The 15,872-nt window shown below is 45.6% G+C and overlaps 1 protein-coding gene across 1 annotated transcript in view; it reads left to right on the top strand.

The window, feature by feature from the left end:
- The window catches only part of Itga9 (integrin subunit alpha 9), a 320,954-nt gene that overhangs the window by 152,891 nt on the left and 152,191 nt on the right, over positions 1-15,872 (top strand). Inside the window, exon 16 of the mRNA XM_046436952.2 lies at positions 8,749-8,898. Within this exon, the coding sequence (XP_046292908.1) occupies positions 8,749-8,898 (150 nt within the window). The remainder of the gene's footprint in view (positions 1-8,748; positions 8,899-15,872) is intronic.

A 15,872-nucleotide genomic window follows, 5' to 3' on the forward strand; every position in this document is an offset into this window, starting at 1 on the left:
TGAGGATCTCCTTGGGTTCTGGTCAGACGGAGCTCTGAGTCACCCTGGCACTTTATCCAGCCTTTCTCACCTCTTTGAGGAGACTTAAACCACAAGTTCAGTAGGGAATTTATTCCATGGTATCCCTGTTTCCTAGAAGCAGAATCTATGCTGAGGAGTTTTGCCTGAGATTTACTGGTGATGCTGAGGGATGCTGTCAGAGGGAGGGCAACCGAATAAAGCAGGGGAAAGTTGAGTAGACATGTGGCCTCAGGAAGAGTCTAGCCTCAGTCTATGCCATGGAGGAACTCTGAAATAGAGCTCATCCTACCCAGTGATGTGGGTGGTGGGCTGTTACCCCACTGTATCCTCCAGCTAGAAGAGTCAGGCATGAGTTCATTTTCTAGATTATTTCAAGAAATGACAAACTTTGCAACTTGAAACAATACACACTTATTATCTCAGAGCTTCTATGGATCAGGAGTCTGGGTGTTGCTAGTCCCCTGTTCAGGGTCTCACAAGGCTGAAATCCAGGTGTTGGGCTGGGGTCTTGGCTGAGGTCGGGGGTTGTCTTCCAGGCTCCTGTGGTTGTTGGTGGAATTCATTTCCTTACAGTTGTGGAGCACATGGTGACTGGCTTCTTTAAGGTCATCAGGAGGCTGTCTACTGCTTCCAGTCACCAAGGGGCCACCCACATAAGCTCACCAGAAAACTTCCCATATTATTAACTCAATTCAGCTGATTCAGGACTTTAATTACATCTACAAACTCTCTTCCCCTTTGCCAAGTAATGTAGCATAATCGCAGCAGTGACATCCACCAAGGTCCAGTTCTTCCTTCACTTTATACAAGGGCATACACTCAAGGGGAGGGGATTATACAAGGGCATGGGTCATTGGGGTCATCTTCGAGCTCTCCCTGTCACAGGGCATCTCTTTGAAGGCTTACTCTAGAGATGGCACCTACCTTCCCAGGGCAGTTCTAAGAAGGTTGTAGGTGTGAGATGTTGATGCCAAAGCTCTTAGCAGCTAGGAATAGGTACACCAGCTGATCAAGGGCCTCTGTCCAGGGCACTGACAGTGGCTGCTGTATATGGGAATCTCCTGACGTCTGTGACTTTCAAAATAGAGGTCTGACTCAGTTATACCTCCTTGGTACTTATTCTAAGGAATTAAAGTCATCACACTACAGTGACACATGTATAGCCATGTTTATAGCAGCATAGTTCACAATAGCCAAACTATGGAACCAACTTAGGTGTCCATCAGTGTATTAATGGATAAAGAAAATGTGGTATATGTACACAATGGAGTTTTATTCAGCCATAAAGGAAAATGAAATTGTCACTTACAGGAGAGTGGATAGAACTTGAGTGCATTATGTTAAATGAAATAAGCCAAACCCAGAATGTCAAGGGTCACATGGCTCATGTGTGGAAGCTACAGAGGAAAAAGGAAAAGAAAGGTGGGGGACTCTCATGAAAATTGAAGGGAGATCAGTAGAATAGAGGAAAGAGACCACAGGGAGAGAGAATAGAAGAGAAAGGGAAAAACACTGGGGAATGATATTGGCCAAATAATATTGTTACATTGTGTACATGTATAAATACATAACAAATCCTCCCCATTACATACAACTGTAATGCACCAATCAAATATGGGGGAAATGGACTTAGTTTATTACCTGTGTAAATCACACAACACTGAGTCCAGAATGCAGTAGGCATGCATGTACACTATTATCTCAGGCCTACTGCCCCCCTCCCCCACAATAGAGGTCTGAGCAGATGTGGAATGAGCTGCCTTCAGAATCTGATCAAGCCACTTTGATCTTAGAGTGTGGTGGTGGTAGAGATGGGCATGGGGACCAGTCATTACGTGATACACGGCACACTCAGTGTTGGGTGTGCAGGCCGCAGTCTGAACAGGAGGAATTTGTCTCCTGCAGACCAGCATCTCCTAGGAGCTGTCCGGGCCTGACTGGTTCATTTTCGAGACCATTTGCAGCCATCTTTTAGCCACGCTTTCTTCCTGAGAAGAGGCTGGGGTTCACAGGGCAGAGGGAGCATCCCTCTCCTCTTTGATTCAAAGACCTCCCTGGCTGCAGCTTCCTCCTCAGATCCCTGCTGCATTCTTGGTGTCCTTTAGAGTCTAGGAGCGCAGAATGAGGAGGGGTGGACTCTCTCTCCCCCTACCTCCAACCGTTCATATTTTATCTGTATATTGTGAGTGTGTTTTGTTGCCACGGTTTTGGGTAACATTAGGTTGCTGCCTAGAAGCAGAACCTGAGAGAGGGATTGAAGTTCACACAGGGGTGTGTGTGTGTGGGGGGGGGGGGTCTCAGGAGGAGAACCAGGGAAGCCAGAGGGGGCAGGAGAAGGAGCTGAGTAAGAACTAGCTTTTGGCTGGAGACGAGCCTCATGCTAATCCCAGAAAGCTCTGGAAAACAGATTGTACCTCAGAGTTGTCCCAGTTGAGGTGTGGGGTCCTTTCTGTGCCGCTATGCAGCCAGTCAGGCTTGGGGGGAGGCCCTGTGGGAAGGAGTGAGGAATATAAACCCTAGGTGAGGTGGCTCTCACTTGACCAAGGACAGTCCCCTGCACAGGAGGTGTGGCCTGCTGATGGCTAGGAGCATGCAGCTGGACTGCCCGCACCCTGTCAAGAGCCTGTCCTTACTCTCTTCCACCTCTGTCATTCCTTCAGGTTGCCTCTGGGCTTCTTTCCTTAAGGGTAACAAAAAATTCATGGTTATCTTCATTGCCGTAGAATGAAAGGCCAGCTCCTTCCCCTGAGGCCCTGAGGCCTGCTGTTCCCTGCTTTCCCTCGGTGTCTCCCAACCTCGCTGCCCTCCACCTTGTGGTCTTGCCCGGCTCTCTCCCCTCAGGTAGAGGTGGTGGTGATCAAGAGGATGCAGCCCCTAGCTTCCCCAGAGTGCTTGGAGCTCTCCAAGGTGCTTGATGAGTAGCTTAGTGTGTCTGATCTTCAAAGCAATTGGGCAAGGTTGATTCTGACAACCCACTTTACATCTCAGAAAACAGGTTTGGAGAGGAAGCAAGGCGACCAAGATCCCACGGTTTGGGTCTCCCTCTGACCAAGCACCATCTGATTTCAAAGTCCTTGCTTTCCCTATTATCATGCTTCCCCCATTCCTTGGGACCGTCCATTAGGCATCCATATCATCTTCAGTAACTGCTGCCATGGCCCTCATTCCCATTCCCCTGTCAGCCTGCTGAACTTTGAGTTCTCCTTGCAGGGCTACCTGCTCTCCAAGACCTCAATACTCCCACATCCATTCCCCTCTGGGTCAGATGCGATTCCTCCCTCATCGGGTCCCCACAGTTCTTGCTTGGGCCCCTTCTCATCTGCATTTCTGTTCTTCACTCTCATCTCTCCCTGCTTGCATCCTCTCTGCTTCTCTGTTCCTTGTGTGGTGCCAGGAAGAAGGCACACAGCAGCCAAGTGTTGGCAGAAGGCCACCCATGGATGTTCCTCATGGATGGTCACTGCAATATCTGCCCCTCACATTGCTCAGCCACTCCACACACTGTCATTCCCAGCCCTACCTTGAGCTCCGTGTCCTGGCCACTGCTGCTGCATTCCACCCTTTCAGATAGGAACATGCTCCATATTGTCCGGGAGATGGGAACTCAAGGCAGAGCTGAGATCCTGTTCCCACAGCCACAGTCTGCCCCCACCAACAAAACAAAACAAAAAAACCACAGAAGCAAACCATTTTCCAAATATCCAGTTAGATGTTGATTTATCTTCAAAGAGTCTAAAGCATCGGTGGGGTTTGTGAATTTCATAGTCCAATAGAATAATTTATGTAAATATGTTAATCAGAGAGCTTTCTTACCCTTACTGAGCACTAATGCTTGCCAAAGGGTCATTATGTGTCAGACTGATGATATCCATTAATGTAATATGGTATTGCATATAAATTAATGTGGCCATAATTAAAATCTCTAAACTCATTGAGAAACTTTCAGAAACCAGATATACTGATTTGCTTACCACTTATTTCCTGCTGTCCTGATGGGATTTCTAGAGTTGGTTGAATTCAACTGGATTTGGAGCTCTGGCTGTCTAGCCAGTGTTTATAACTCAACTCATCTGAAGACAAAGCTTTGTCGCCTTTGCCCAGCATAAATCCTGTGTTGGAAAACTATTGTAGTCAGCGGTGCCTTTCATAAAGTTTTGTTCTAAGATTATTTCTAGAATTTTCTCCCTGGGTTTTCATTTGTCAGTTCATCTTGTAATTCATTTTTAAACCACAGTTGGTCTCAACTTATTTTCTTATGAGATGAAAAAATAGATCCTGCTACATGCACAGCTCATCATAAGAATTCCTTTAGCAATACGGCAGTTTTGACAAATTTTCTTACGAAGTCATTTTTAAAAATTACAGCAAAGATAATAATAGCCACCGCTTACTTCTCACCTATGTTGCGATCGTCACTGTGCTAGGTATATTATGTAATCATGTAAGTTTCTCAAGTTCATTTTCTATTCTTTCTCTTCTCCACTTGGACCTGAATATTTCCTATTGGTTCACCCTTTTAGGTCACGGGTCCTCTCTTCTGCTTTCCAGTCTCTAGTTAAACTTTCTTGCCTTCTCAGAACTTTGGCCTCTGTCTTCAGCTTGATATCTTGGTCTCATGGGCTGCTGTGGAATTACCCAGTGCCTTGTGGAGAAATGTAGCATCAACCTTGGCCTCACCTCAGTATGCTTGTTTTTCTCCATGACTTGTCCTCTGGAATCCAGAGCTCTTAAGTGTCATCGCCACAGATTCCCAAGACGACCCGAAGCTGAGCTCAGAAGCCCAGACCCTGGACCTCTTGGCCATTCTTCCTGTTCAGCTTCATCCCACACTGCTTGCTCCCAAATCTGGAGACTCACCAGCGATGAAAACACCAGTTGATGTTGTGGCCACCTCTATGTTCTGTCCTTTTTTGGGGGGACCCTGAGCTCTGAAGTCCTGGCTGTCTTGATGGTTCCTTGATACTTTTAAATAAGGGTGCACGTTTGCACGTTCAACATTTCCAGTGGCCACTGGGAGGATCCATCTTTAGTAAGTCATTGTATTTCTGGAAGTGCGAAATTCTCAGTTTGCTTTTAAAAGAATCTTGGAGTGTATGAGAATTTTAAAATAGCCCCTGACATACAAGTGCCATTCTAATTACAGCCGTGAGTCACTGAATGAGGAGGATGTTCTGAGAAAGGCCTGAGTAGGAGATTTGCCACCGTGTAGCACAGGAGAGTGTAGTTACACAAAGACGGTTGGAAGGTCACCGGCCGTACAGTTTTGTGGGGCCACTGTTGAACACGTGGTCTGTGGAGGGACCTGATCATACTGTTGAAGGAAAGGGCATCTAGTGTGTGACGATTTCTCATTTCCAGGAGTCTGCAAGGTCATCCTAGACGGAAGTGGGGTTGGATACAGAGCAATAGGACACAGGCTGGAGGGGACAAAAAGATCACATGTTTTGGAAAAAAAAAAAAAAATTCTGTGGCCTCTTTAAAAAAAAAAAAAAAAAAAAAAATCAAACTTAGAGGATTTTCCCCGACACAGTTAACTGGCTTAGTGCTAACTGCTTATTTGCTGACCTTCTGTGTTATTTGCAAATTTAAAGTGAGGCCAGCTCTTCCTGTTTTCATTTCACCGTCATTGCTGATGAGCTGAGGAAGAGAAGAGCCTTCATTTCTCAGTGGGGAAAAGCAGCTGTGGAGCAGGTTGCTAAGTCCCACGGCCAGGCAGCAGTGCCACAGGCTGCAGGTCCAGCTTGCCGAGAGTCATAGAGCCAGGGGTGCAACCCAGTCACCTGAGTGTTTCTCCCAATCAGCTGTACCTGCCTGCCTTTGGCCAGGTAGCCAGGTCCCCTTTTCTCTATCCCATTGATTCAGACCCTCATTATCTTTTCCCGTCGGTAGACTCCTCCCTTGCCTCCTCTCCCGTACCATCAGCTCACTTCTATGCTGCAGCTAGAAGGATCTTTCTAGAACATAGCCACTGTCACCATGTTAACCCCCTCCCCCATCTTCCAGAACTTGACGATGACGTTCACACAGCTTTCCAGGCTGCCTTGGATCTGCTTTGGGCCTGAGCCTCCTCTCCACTCTGGCCGGCCAGCCTGACCTTCCCACCTCTGGGAGTCATATATAGTCTGCCGGACACCTAGTGCCCTCTGTCCACTGCTGTGCCAGCTGGGCCTCCTGCCCGCTCTCTGGCTGACCTCCTGTCTTCCAACTTAGCCCAGGGGAACCTCCTCTGGGATACCTGCCAGCGCAGTATGAACCAGGTGTCCTTACTTTGTGTCCCCAAAGCCACCTCTGCCCTGCTGCCTGTGCTCTGCACTGTCACTGCATGCCTGTGTCCCCTGTAACCAATAATTCCCAGAAGGTCTTTCATGTCTGGCTCCCTGTGGCCCAGCACATTGCCTGGCATAAAGTAAGCACCCAATAAATCCCAAATGGAGTGTATGTTAAGTTCCCTATAAAACCTTAGCCACTGCCAGTTCTGCTTCCAGTCTGGGTGTTCTTCTCCATGGGGGCTCCTACAATGTTCAAAGCGAGAGACTCCTGTAGATTTTTTAACAGGAAGAGGTAGATTCTGACCTTCCCATTGGTCAGAACATGTTCACCTTCAGAAGTTTCAGTTCGTAGTAAAAGTGACTTTAAGTAGTAAAATTTCGGTAACGGTGGTCTGTGCCAGAGCCCTAGGCCTCTCTCCATCCTGAGGAGTTCTTCCACTTAATCGCTGAGCAGAGGGAATCTGTGCTTCCAAAAATGACCAGGAAACCACTAAATGGGGCTGCTACTTTTGCTCCACAGCTCAAAGAAAACAAGCCCAGTCCAGGAAGGAGAGGCTGTGCTTCTGAGGGTGTCAGCCTGTTTCTAAGTGCTTCACCCTCCTCTGTCCCCACCCTCAGCTCCGTGGGGTTTGACTTCCTGTCTGCTCCATGGAATAGGAAGCTGTTTTTCCAATTTCTTAATTAAGACAGGTTCATCCTGTCATTTCCAGAGAGCAGCATCCACGCCCCTAGATGTCAAAATACTCACCCAAAATAAGATAGGCCCTGGGTAAAGGTTCCCTCCCCATCAGCCACTGCTTGAAGGACTGCATGTTTGAAAACTGCCCATTTTCTAGTTATTTGTCATTCATTCACCTTCAGCCTAGAGTGTGTGTCACATTCCCTTCCCTCTTTGCTCAATATGCTCTTAAGCAAATAAGTCATTTTTTAGAGTTATTCTGGAACTGAAAGTGGTTGGAATGCTTTTTTAAAAATAGTATATAATGGACAAGGAAGGTCTTTTTGCTTGCGGTTCTAAGAGTAAGTCTGTTCTAGCACTTAACTCGCTTTGGGATGGAGGGAATTTATTTGAACTCTCGTATCTCAGTTACCGTCTCTGTAAAATGGAGACAGTAATATACCAACTCAGGGGCTGTGAGGTTTCAGTCAAATGTCTATGAAAGGGCTTAGCCCAGTCCCTGAAATCAGCTGGGAACAGGGAAATGTGAAGTGATCGCGGTCCCCCACTGCCATCTTTCCATCCTCCCTGAGAACAACAGTGTAGTACCGCTGTGCTACATCCCCAGCCCAGAGCTCACGTACTTTGACATGAATAACTAAAATGCTAAAACTTGAGACATGCTTAAAGAAAGATAATTTACTTATAAACATGTTAGGATTGCATTCATTCATTCTTCTCCATACCACCCAACATCTTCAAGGTCTGGTAAGCAGAGCCAGCATGCAGGAAGGTACTGGAGAGTGAGTGTGTGACTCACTCCTGGAAAGGATGAGAATCTAAAATCTGCTCCTAGAATCTGGAGTTCCTGAGAATATTCTGGAAAGAGTTAATCCAAAGCTGCCTCTATCACCCTCCTAGAGAGGTCCCCTATGCTATTTATGCAAATGCTTTGTTGAGCACAGATATAATCATCTGTTAGTCACTCAGCAATCCACTCCTGAAGTCATCTGTGCCCCTCTGTCCCGTCCCCCACAGCTAGGGAGCCATGGGCCCAGCCACATCTGCCTCCCCAACTCACGCTGTCCTGGTCTCTGTCCCACCTTCTCCCCTCCTGGGCTGCTATGAGAGATTTCTAATCTGCCCTCCTGCATCTCTGAGTATGTTCTTCTCAACACTGAGCCCAAGGAAGTCTGAGGAAACACAGGGTTCCATGGCCCAATAAACTCAGGAGCCATACCTGCTTCTTGGAGGCAAGTGCAATAAAAACAATGAGTGAGGCAGAGTTGAATCCTCTTTAACTTCATTTAACTTGGTGGAAAAGAAAAGGACACAAGGCCAGAAGTCAGACTTTCATCCCTGACAACTGACTTGGGGTGGAGGTACACTGGTGTCTGAGTCCCCTGCGCTAACAACCAATCCATAATCTCAATGCAAAAGAGCCTCGATTATCCAAGTGCCACGAATGCAGAGGGTTAGCTGTAGAGTGCCAATGCTTTCCCACCTAGGAATTTCTGGAAGATGAGTAAAATAATGTGCTTCACATGCCCAAGAGGAGATGATTTAGCACCATGAAAGGTGAAGCAAAAAGCACTCCCCCATTTGCAGAGTGGGGCAAGATGATAACTGCAGAGGCTGGGCTAACCTCATCTGAAAAACCAAAGTTATCAGACTTGACCTCACAAGGGTGGCTGTGAGGATCCTGGGAGTCAATTCTTGTGAAAGCCCTATGTGAACAGGAATCTCTGTGGCTGTCGGTGGGGACCTGTGGTTAACCTGCCTGCTTGTTTGTCGTTGCAGCGGAGGGTGCAGGACGTCATCAGCCCCATAGTGTTCGAAGCTGCCTACAGCCTCGGAGCACATGTGACTGGCGAGGAGGAGAGGGAGCTGCCGGCTTTGACTCCAGTTCTGCGCTGGAAGAAGGGACAAAAGATTGCCCAAAAGAATCAGGTCAGACCCTGAAAGCCCACAGAAATGACCCAGAATAATGGCCAGGGCACACCCCGTCGCTGGGCTTCCCTTTCAAATCTGCAAAATGATACACCAGCTGTTTCGAGACTGTTGGCAGATTTAGATGGGTATACAGTAGGTACTCTATGAATGTTTTATTGGTGGGGGAGGGAATGAAGTAAAGAAGAAGCAAGAATTGCATCTTACTGTAATGGTGGCAGAGTTATACATGCCTGACCCACATGCCCCTGAAGCCAGAGCCCCCTACAAATGCGGGTGGGGACCTGACCTGTTCCATGCTCATCAGATTCTGGGATGGGTTGCTCTGTGGAGGAGCTTTGAAGTGACATTGGAGGCAGGGCACCTGAACTAGAGGTGAGCCTGGGAACTGATTCAGTCTGCCGTGAGCAGTATCGGTACAAGGAAACATGCAAGGAATGTGTGATCTGAAATGTGCTCTAAATCTTTCATTAAAACACAAACTCACCATGGTCCGAGACCCTGGGCAGGATCAGAAAAACTGTTTTGTGGAGGGGTAATCCAATCCTCTGGGCAGGGCAGGGGCAGAGCCTTTTAGAACCACCTGCCTTTGCAATTCTTTAGATTGCCATGAACAGAGGGGGAAACTGCAGAACAGTGACCCCTGTCTTGCATATTTGAGTGGCAAATGGAAGCTCAGGGAGATCCAGGAGCATAAATGACACCTGAGAATTATTCTCCTCTGAGGCGATGATGCTGGTACCTTTTGTACTCTGTATGAGTCAGTGTTGGCTGGCCCTGGGGATTGGGTGGAAGGAGAGTGCAGCCCTCTTTGGACTCCCAGCTGAGGACAGTTCTCTGTGGAAGGATGTGCAGGTAACCATTGGTGCCTCCACTCATGTCCACTAGAGAAGGGCCTGCAGTGGTCAGTGCCTTCTGCACGTACAGGCACCCTGGGCACTACTACCTTTTGAAACTGGTCTTAAACATCAGGATCGGGTCCCTGTTCCCTGGTGTTGAAGATTAAACACCCAAGAAACATTGAGGCAAGAGCAAAAAGTTTTATTTAAAGGATAGAACAGAGAGAGTGACTCCTCTGGAGAGGAAGGGTCCAGATCTAGTGCCCAAAGGACTGGGGGTGTCTTGCCCCTTTCATAGATTGGAGGCTTCCTTTCTTCTCATGTCCCCTCCTCCCATCCTGCCTACATGGTAACCAAAAGTGCAGGAAGAGAGCCATCCAGGGGGTGATCGGGCTTGTGTTGGAAAATGTGATCCTTTCCCTCCCCCAGAGGCTGTTAGGTGATGGGGATTGCTATCTACCTACTTCCTTTTTTTGATAATCAGCTACCTGTCCTTTGCAGGGCAGGGAGGGGGAGAATGGGACCCAATCCTGATTTTCAAGACTGGTTTCACATTCATGATGCTGCTTTTGACTTAAAGCATAAGCTTCTCTCAAAGCACAAGTGCCATGAGAGGGTGGCCTGCAGGTCCTTCTGGTCACTGATACTGGGAACAGGCTCCACTAGAATAAAGGGAGAAATGAAAGGACATAGGGTACCTGAGTGATGGGGCAGAGGGGAGGGCTGGCCTTAACGTGCAGCATGAAGAAAGCAGGGAGAAGAGGAGAGAGAGAAGACCCCTGGGAATTGCAGCTTCATGTTCTCCTCTGACGGTGAAATGGGAGGAAGAGGCCAGGCTGGAGACCTAGTAAATCAGAATATTATGATAACTCCAGGAAAGTGTTTCCTAGTACTAGGATCACTCGACTTTCAAAAGTAAAATCTTGCTGGCCTGATAAACATTCTTATATGTGTTATAGAAATGGTTTAAGCAGAGGGTACAGGAATCATTTTAAAACTTTGCATCTCTGAACTGACCCAGTGAGGTAGCTGCCTGCGCAGTTCAGTGTCTATCAAGCCTGGGGCACAGTTTCTACAATGAACCCGACTCTTTTTTTTTTTTTTTTAATACTTTTTAGTTGTTGATGGATCTTTATTTGTATGTGGTGCTGAGAATCGAACCCAGTGCCTCATGCATGCTAAGCAAGTGCGCTACCACTGAGCTACATCCCCAACCCTCTATTTCTTTTTTCTTTCTTTAAAAAAAAAAAAAATTTTATTTGATACCAGGGTTTGAACCCAGAGGCATTTAACTACTGAGCTACATCCCCAGCACTTCTTGTTTTTTATAGTGAGACAGGGCCTTGCTAAGTAGCTTAGGGCCTCGCTAAGTAGCTTAGGGCCTCGCTGAGGCTGGCTTTGAATTTGTGATGCTCCTGCCTTAGCCTCCCGAGTTGCTGGGACTATAGGCCTGCGCCAGCATGCACAGCCTCTCTATTTCCTTTTCAAAAGAAGAATCTGAGAACAAGGAAATAACTCCAGAGCCAAATATTCAGTGAAAGAATTAGAAGACAATGGTAAGAAATCTCAGAACAACCAAAAGGATAAATCTCTAAAACTCTTATGTCAAAGTGGTGAGAAAACCAGAAAAAGTGAAAGATAAACAAAAGAAAAAAGAAATTATAAGGGATAAAATGGAATAACAGTTCCTAGGCTTAAAGAGAAATAATTCTTTTTTTAAAAAAGGGAAATTTAAGGGCCCATTGATTTATAAGTAAGGTAAACAAAATTATCGTATACACATACGGAAAAATAAAAACTCCTAGAAAGATAGAAATATGATCAATATGTCATGGTTCAAATATAAAACAAGTTAAAATGTGTTTTTTTTTGTTTTGAATGATTTTTTTTATTCTAATTAGTTATACATGAAGTAGAACGCATTTTGAGACATCATATGTAAATAGAGTATAATTTCTCATTCTTCTGGTTGTACATGATATAGTTATACAGGTTGTCTAATCACGTGTATACATAGGGTAATAGTGTCCGATTCATTCTTCTATCATTCCTAATCCCATGTCCCCTCCCCTCCCTTCACTCCCCTCTATCTAATTCCAAAGTACCTCTGTTCTTCCCTCACTACCCTCCTTATTGTGAATTAACATCCACATATCAGAGAAAGCATCAGCCTTTGATTCTTCAGGATTGGCTTATTTCACTTAGCATGATTCGCCAGTTCCATCAAAATGTGGGATTTTGAATGAGTAGAAGAATATAAGGAAGATACTTCACAGCAGAACATTCTCCCATAAATAGAAGTCAGATCTTCCTGGACTGTACCTTTGTCTCCGTAGAGAAGGGTATATAACCATGACAGCTGTCTTGTCTCTGCTATGAAAAAACAATCAGGTAGCCATGATAACATTCGCACTGTGGGTTATCAGTCTTTACAGTCAAGCTAAAATCAGAGCTGTGGTGATAGCATAAAATGTAAATGTCATCAAATTCAAGTGTATAGAGATAAAGGAAGAATGACAGATGTTCTCTTAATACCTTAATCGTTGAAATGGGTGAGTCAAGAGATATGGTAAAACTTGATGAAATGAGAAATAGCTGTCTATTACTGTAGAGGTCACCAGGAGAGCATCACTTCTTAAAGTGTGGTCCCTGAACCAGCAGCTGCAGCCTCTCATGGGATCTTGTGTGTTGAGAAAGGAACACTTGAGGCCAACCCAGTACCCTGCCCCCCCCCCAAAAAAAAAACACCCAGAAACTCCTGGGGTGGGTCCCACAGTCTGTGTGAACACGCTGACCTAGGGGTTCTGATTCAGCCAACGTGGCAATCAAGAAGCTGAAGGGAGGGATTTGCCTGTCACATCAGGAGGGAGGGAGGGAGAGAGCCCCTGTGTCCCTGAGACCAGTTCTTGTCTTTCGTGGTGGGAATTCGGTGAGAGAGCATCTTCATCTGGTAAACCCAGGACTGTCCTGTCAGCGTGTTTTCTAGAGACGTGGAAACAATCACCAAAAGAAACACAGACATGCGACAGTAGTTTCCCCTGAGAGAAGGGCACAGTTATGGGAGGTGTGTGGCCGGGGGCTATTTTTTTTTTTTAACCATATAATTCCTCGTGAAATTAAAAGATTAAAAAAATATATATTGTTGCTGGATTGGGAATATTGTCCAGGAGCCGGAGAAGTGTTCTGAGAAATTCTTGCTTGTTCTGCTTTTCCTAATTATAAAAAAAAGGGGGGGGGAGGGGATAGTTTAATGATATTCTTCCATGATTCCTCCATGTGTCTTCCAGATGTTGGCTCAGTTTAAGGGGCGGAGCAGTTTGAGAGCGAGGCCCACTCCAGGAAGCAGAGCTGATTTTTAATGAGAACTCAGGAGCCAGCTGCACCCCAAATAGTACTTGAATCCCTCCTCTTTGTTCCATTTCTGTTTCAATTCCCTTCCCCGGGGCTAGGCCATCATTATTGGCTACCTAGACCACGTCACTTCCTTGCTTAACCCCCTCCAATGGCTGTTCCTCTTTGTAAGGTCCACAAGGCTGCTCAATGGGGCCCCTACCTCTCCAGAAGTGTCTAGTGCCATCTGTTAGAGTACTCCAAACTTACTAAGCCCTTGCCTGCCTCAGGACCTTTGTACATGCCAACAGTGTTTCTCTAAAGCTCCTCATGCTGCTTTTTAAAAAATTTTCCTTCTTTCTTTTTATTTATAGATGATAGTGGAATGCATTACAATTCTTACTAAACATATATAGCACAATTTCTCATTTTTCTAATGACCAATTTTTCATGTTTTAGGGTTTCAACCTAAATCTGACCTCCTCGCAGAGCCATCTCTCGTCTATCCTGTATTCCTTGACCTAGCTGCCTATTTCATTCCTTCATGGTACCAATTATAGTTTATTCTCTCATCCACTTGCTTTTATGTGTCCTTCTCTAGAACGGAAGGCCAGTGAGAGAGGAGGTCTACTTTATCTTATTGGCCATTGATCCCTAATATCTTGTCTGGCTTATAATAGTGCTTAGTAAATATAAAGCCCTTCTGAAAGAATATAAGGTTAGGCCATTCTGCAAAGTTTGGACATCAGAGTTTCTTCACTGACAGATTCAACAAAGCTCTATTGTTTAAAAAAAAAAAAAAAAAAAAGAATAAGTACTCCATGATCCCCCAGGGAATTTACCATGGATCAGAGACAGTGATGTGGTCTTCTGTTGACTTAAACCACAGTACATATGTGCACAAGAGTCTGTTTTTCAAAAACGAGGTGAAACTGGTATGACTGGCAACACTGGTTGGGAATCCCCACTTTATTATCTCAAAATCAAGGTGTTTTACCCTAATGTTAATTTTTAACCATGTTGAAGGCATAAGCTTTGGGTCTCCATTGTGCTAGAAATTAGTGTTGGTTCCTCCCACGTCAGGCCCCTTAGGGCCTGAGTGTGTAGGAGTATAGTCCCATGCCTGTGAAAACCCACTTTTTGCACAGCCTGGACACTAGGTAATACTTTCCCAACTGAGGTGCCCGGCTGGCTTAAAATGCCAATATGTACAACTCCAAGGCTTATTTTCCTTAGCAGATATAAATGTCTCTGCAGAAGGACTGGAAAACTGAGGGGTTGAGAGGGAAGACAAGAGAAGAGTAACTCCAGACATCAGAACCAGAGAGGATCCCAAGACCACTCAGCCTGGAGGACTCCAGATTGCACACTTGGGAGCCAGGGAGCAGTTTGGATGCACCAAGAAAGGAAGGAGGAGAGGAAGGGGTGTTAGAGGGTGTTAGGTTCCTATCCAGCAACCTGGTTTCAACTAGATCACCCTACTTTTATAGGCATCTGATTCTGGGCTAATACTTCTTTCTAGAAGGGCACTATGACGCAACAGGTGTAAAAACCATCTAGTTTGAAGTGTGAGAAAAACACAAGTAGACCAACTTTCTTGGGGAACTAGAGAAGTCTGGCTGTGCGTCTATGCCATAGGCTCTTCTCCAAGGTCAATCCCAAGGGCAAAGGAGAGAGGGGGCTTCTACTGTCAAAGGCAGGGCTGTGTCCTGAAATGACCTGTTAAATTTGCAAAGAAAATTTTTTAGTGTTATATTGTATCTTTACAATGTATGGAGAAAATGTTCCCTACTCTTCTGGGAGTCTTTTTAGAAGAAAATAGTGGGTTTTCCCAAACTCTTCAAGCCTTGCTGGTTTTCTTCTGTATTGTCTGGTCTTACTGAAACTTTGCCTGAGAGCACGTAGCGGTGGATATGTGAATGATCCAGGGAACACATCCAGTAGACAGTCTCTGGCTGGGCCACAAACATTAGCACCTCTTTTCTCATCTTCTGGGATGTTTTAGGAGTCAAATGTGAGGTCCTTGTTCTTGGCAGTTTACCTGGGCCCATACTAGGAGGTGTCCTTCCAGGTGGGTGGGAGAGGCCTGACTGGGTCCTCTCCAGTTTGGGAGCCATCTTTCTCACTCCTAGTTGCCTGCTCCCATCTGGCTTAGCAGTTTCTTGAAACAGAGCTAGCCTACGTAGTTTTTTCCTTCTCTCTGATGGCATCAGACCCTTTATTTGAACTTGTTCTTTTTTTTAATATTTTTTTAGTTGTCAATAGATCTTTATTTTTATTTGTTTATTTATATGTGGTGCTGAGATCCAACCCAGGGCCTCATACATGCCAGGCAAGTGCTCTAACACTGAGCCACAACCCCAGCCCCTTGTTCACTCTCTGTCTCTTTTTCTTTTGTGAATTATTAATAGCAACTTTAAAAGAAAATAGAACACAAAAAGATGAAAATCATGGAGGAAAAAATTTGATCTCTGGAGGCAGAAGGTCCCTAGAAGAAAGTTTATGGTTGATATTAAAAGTTGGGTGTTGTAGAGGGATGTGAAATGTGGTCCGTAAAAGGCCATCCAATCCCAGGCGGATCTCAGAAGGGCACTGTGCTGGGAGTTGAAAGTGGATTAGACTTCTTTCTTGGTCCATTTTCTGTTCTTATGAGAAAATACCTGAGACTGGGCAATTTATAAAAAAAAAAAAAAAAAAAATAGATTTATTTGACATATAGCTCTGGAGGTGGGGAAATCCAGGAGCATAACACTGGCATCTGCTTTGAATCTGGCGAGGGCCTTCTTGCATATCATAGCATACTGG

The sequence above is a fragment of the Marmota monax genome, unplaced genomic scaffold (assembly GCF_021218885.2).
Source record: "Marmota monax isolate L192 unplaced genomic scaffold, Marmota_monax_Labrador192_F-V1.1 WCK01_AAM20220418_F8-fsc00021, whole genome shotgun sequence".
Taxonomy (NCBI): domain Eukaryota; kingdom Metazoa; phylum Chordata; class Mammalia; order Rodentia; family Sciuridae; genus Marmota; species Marmota monax.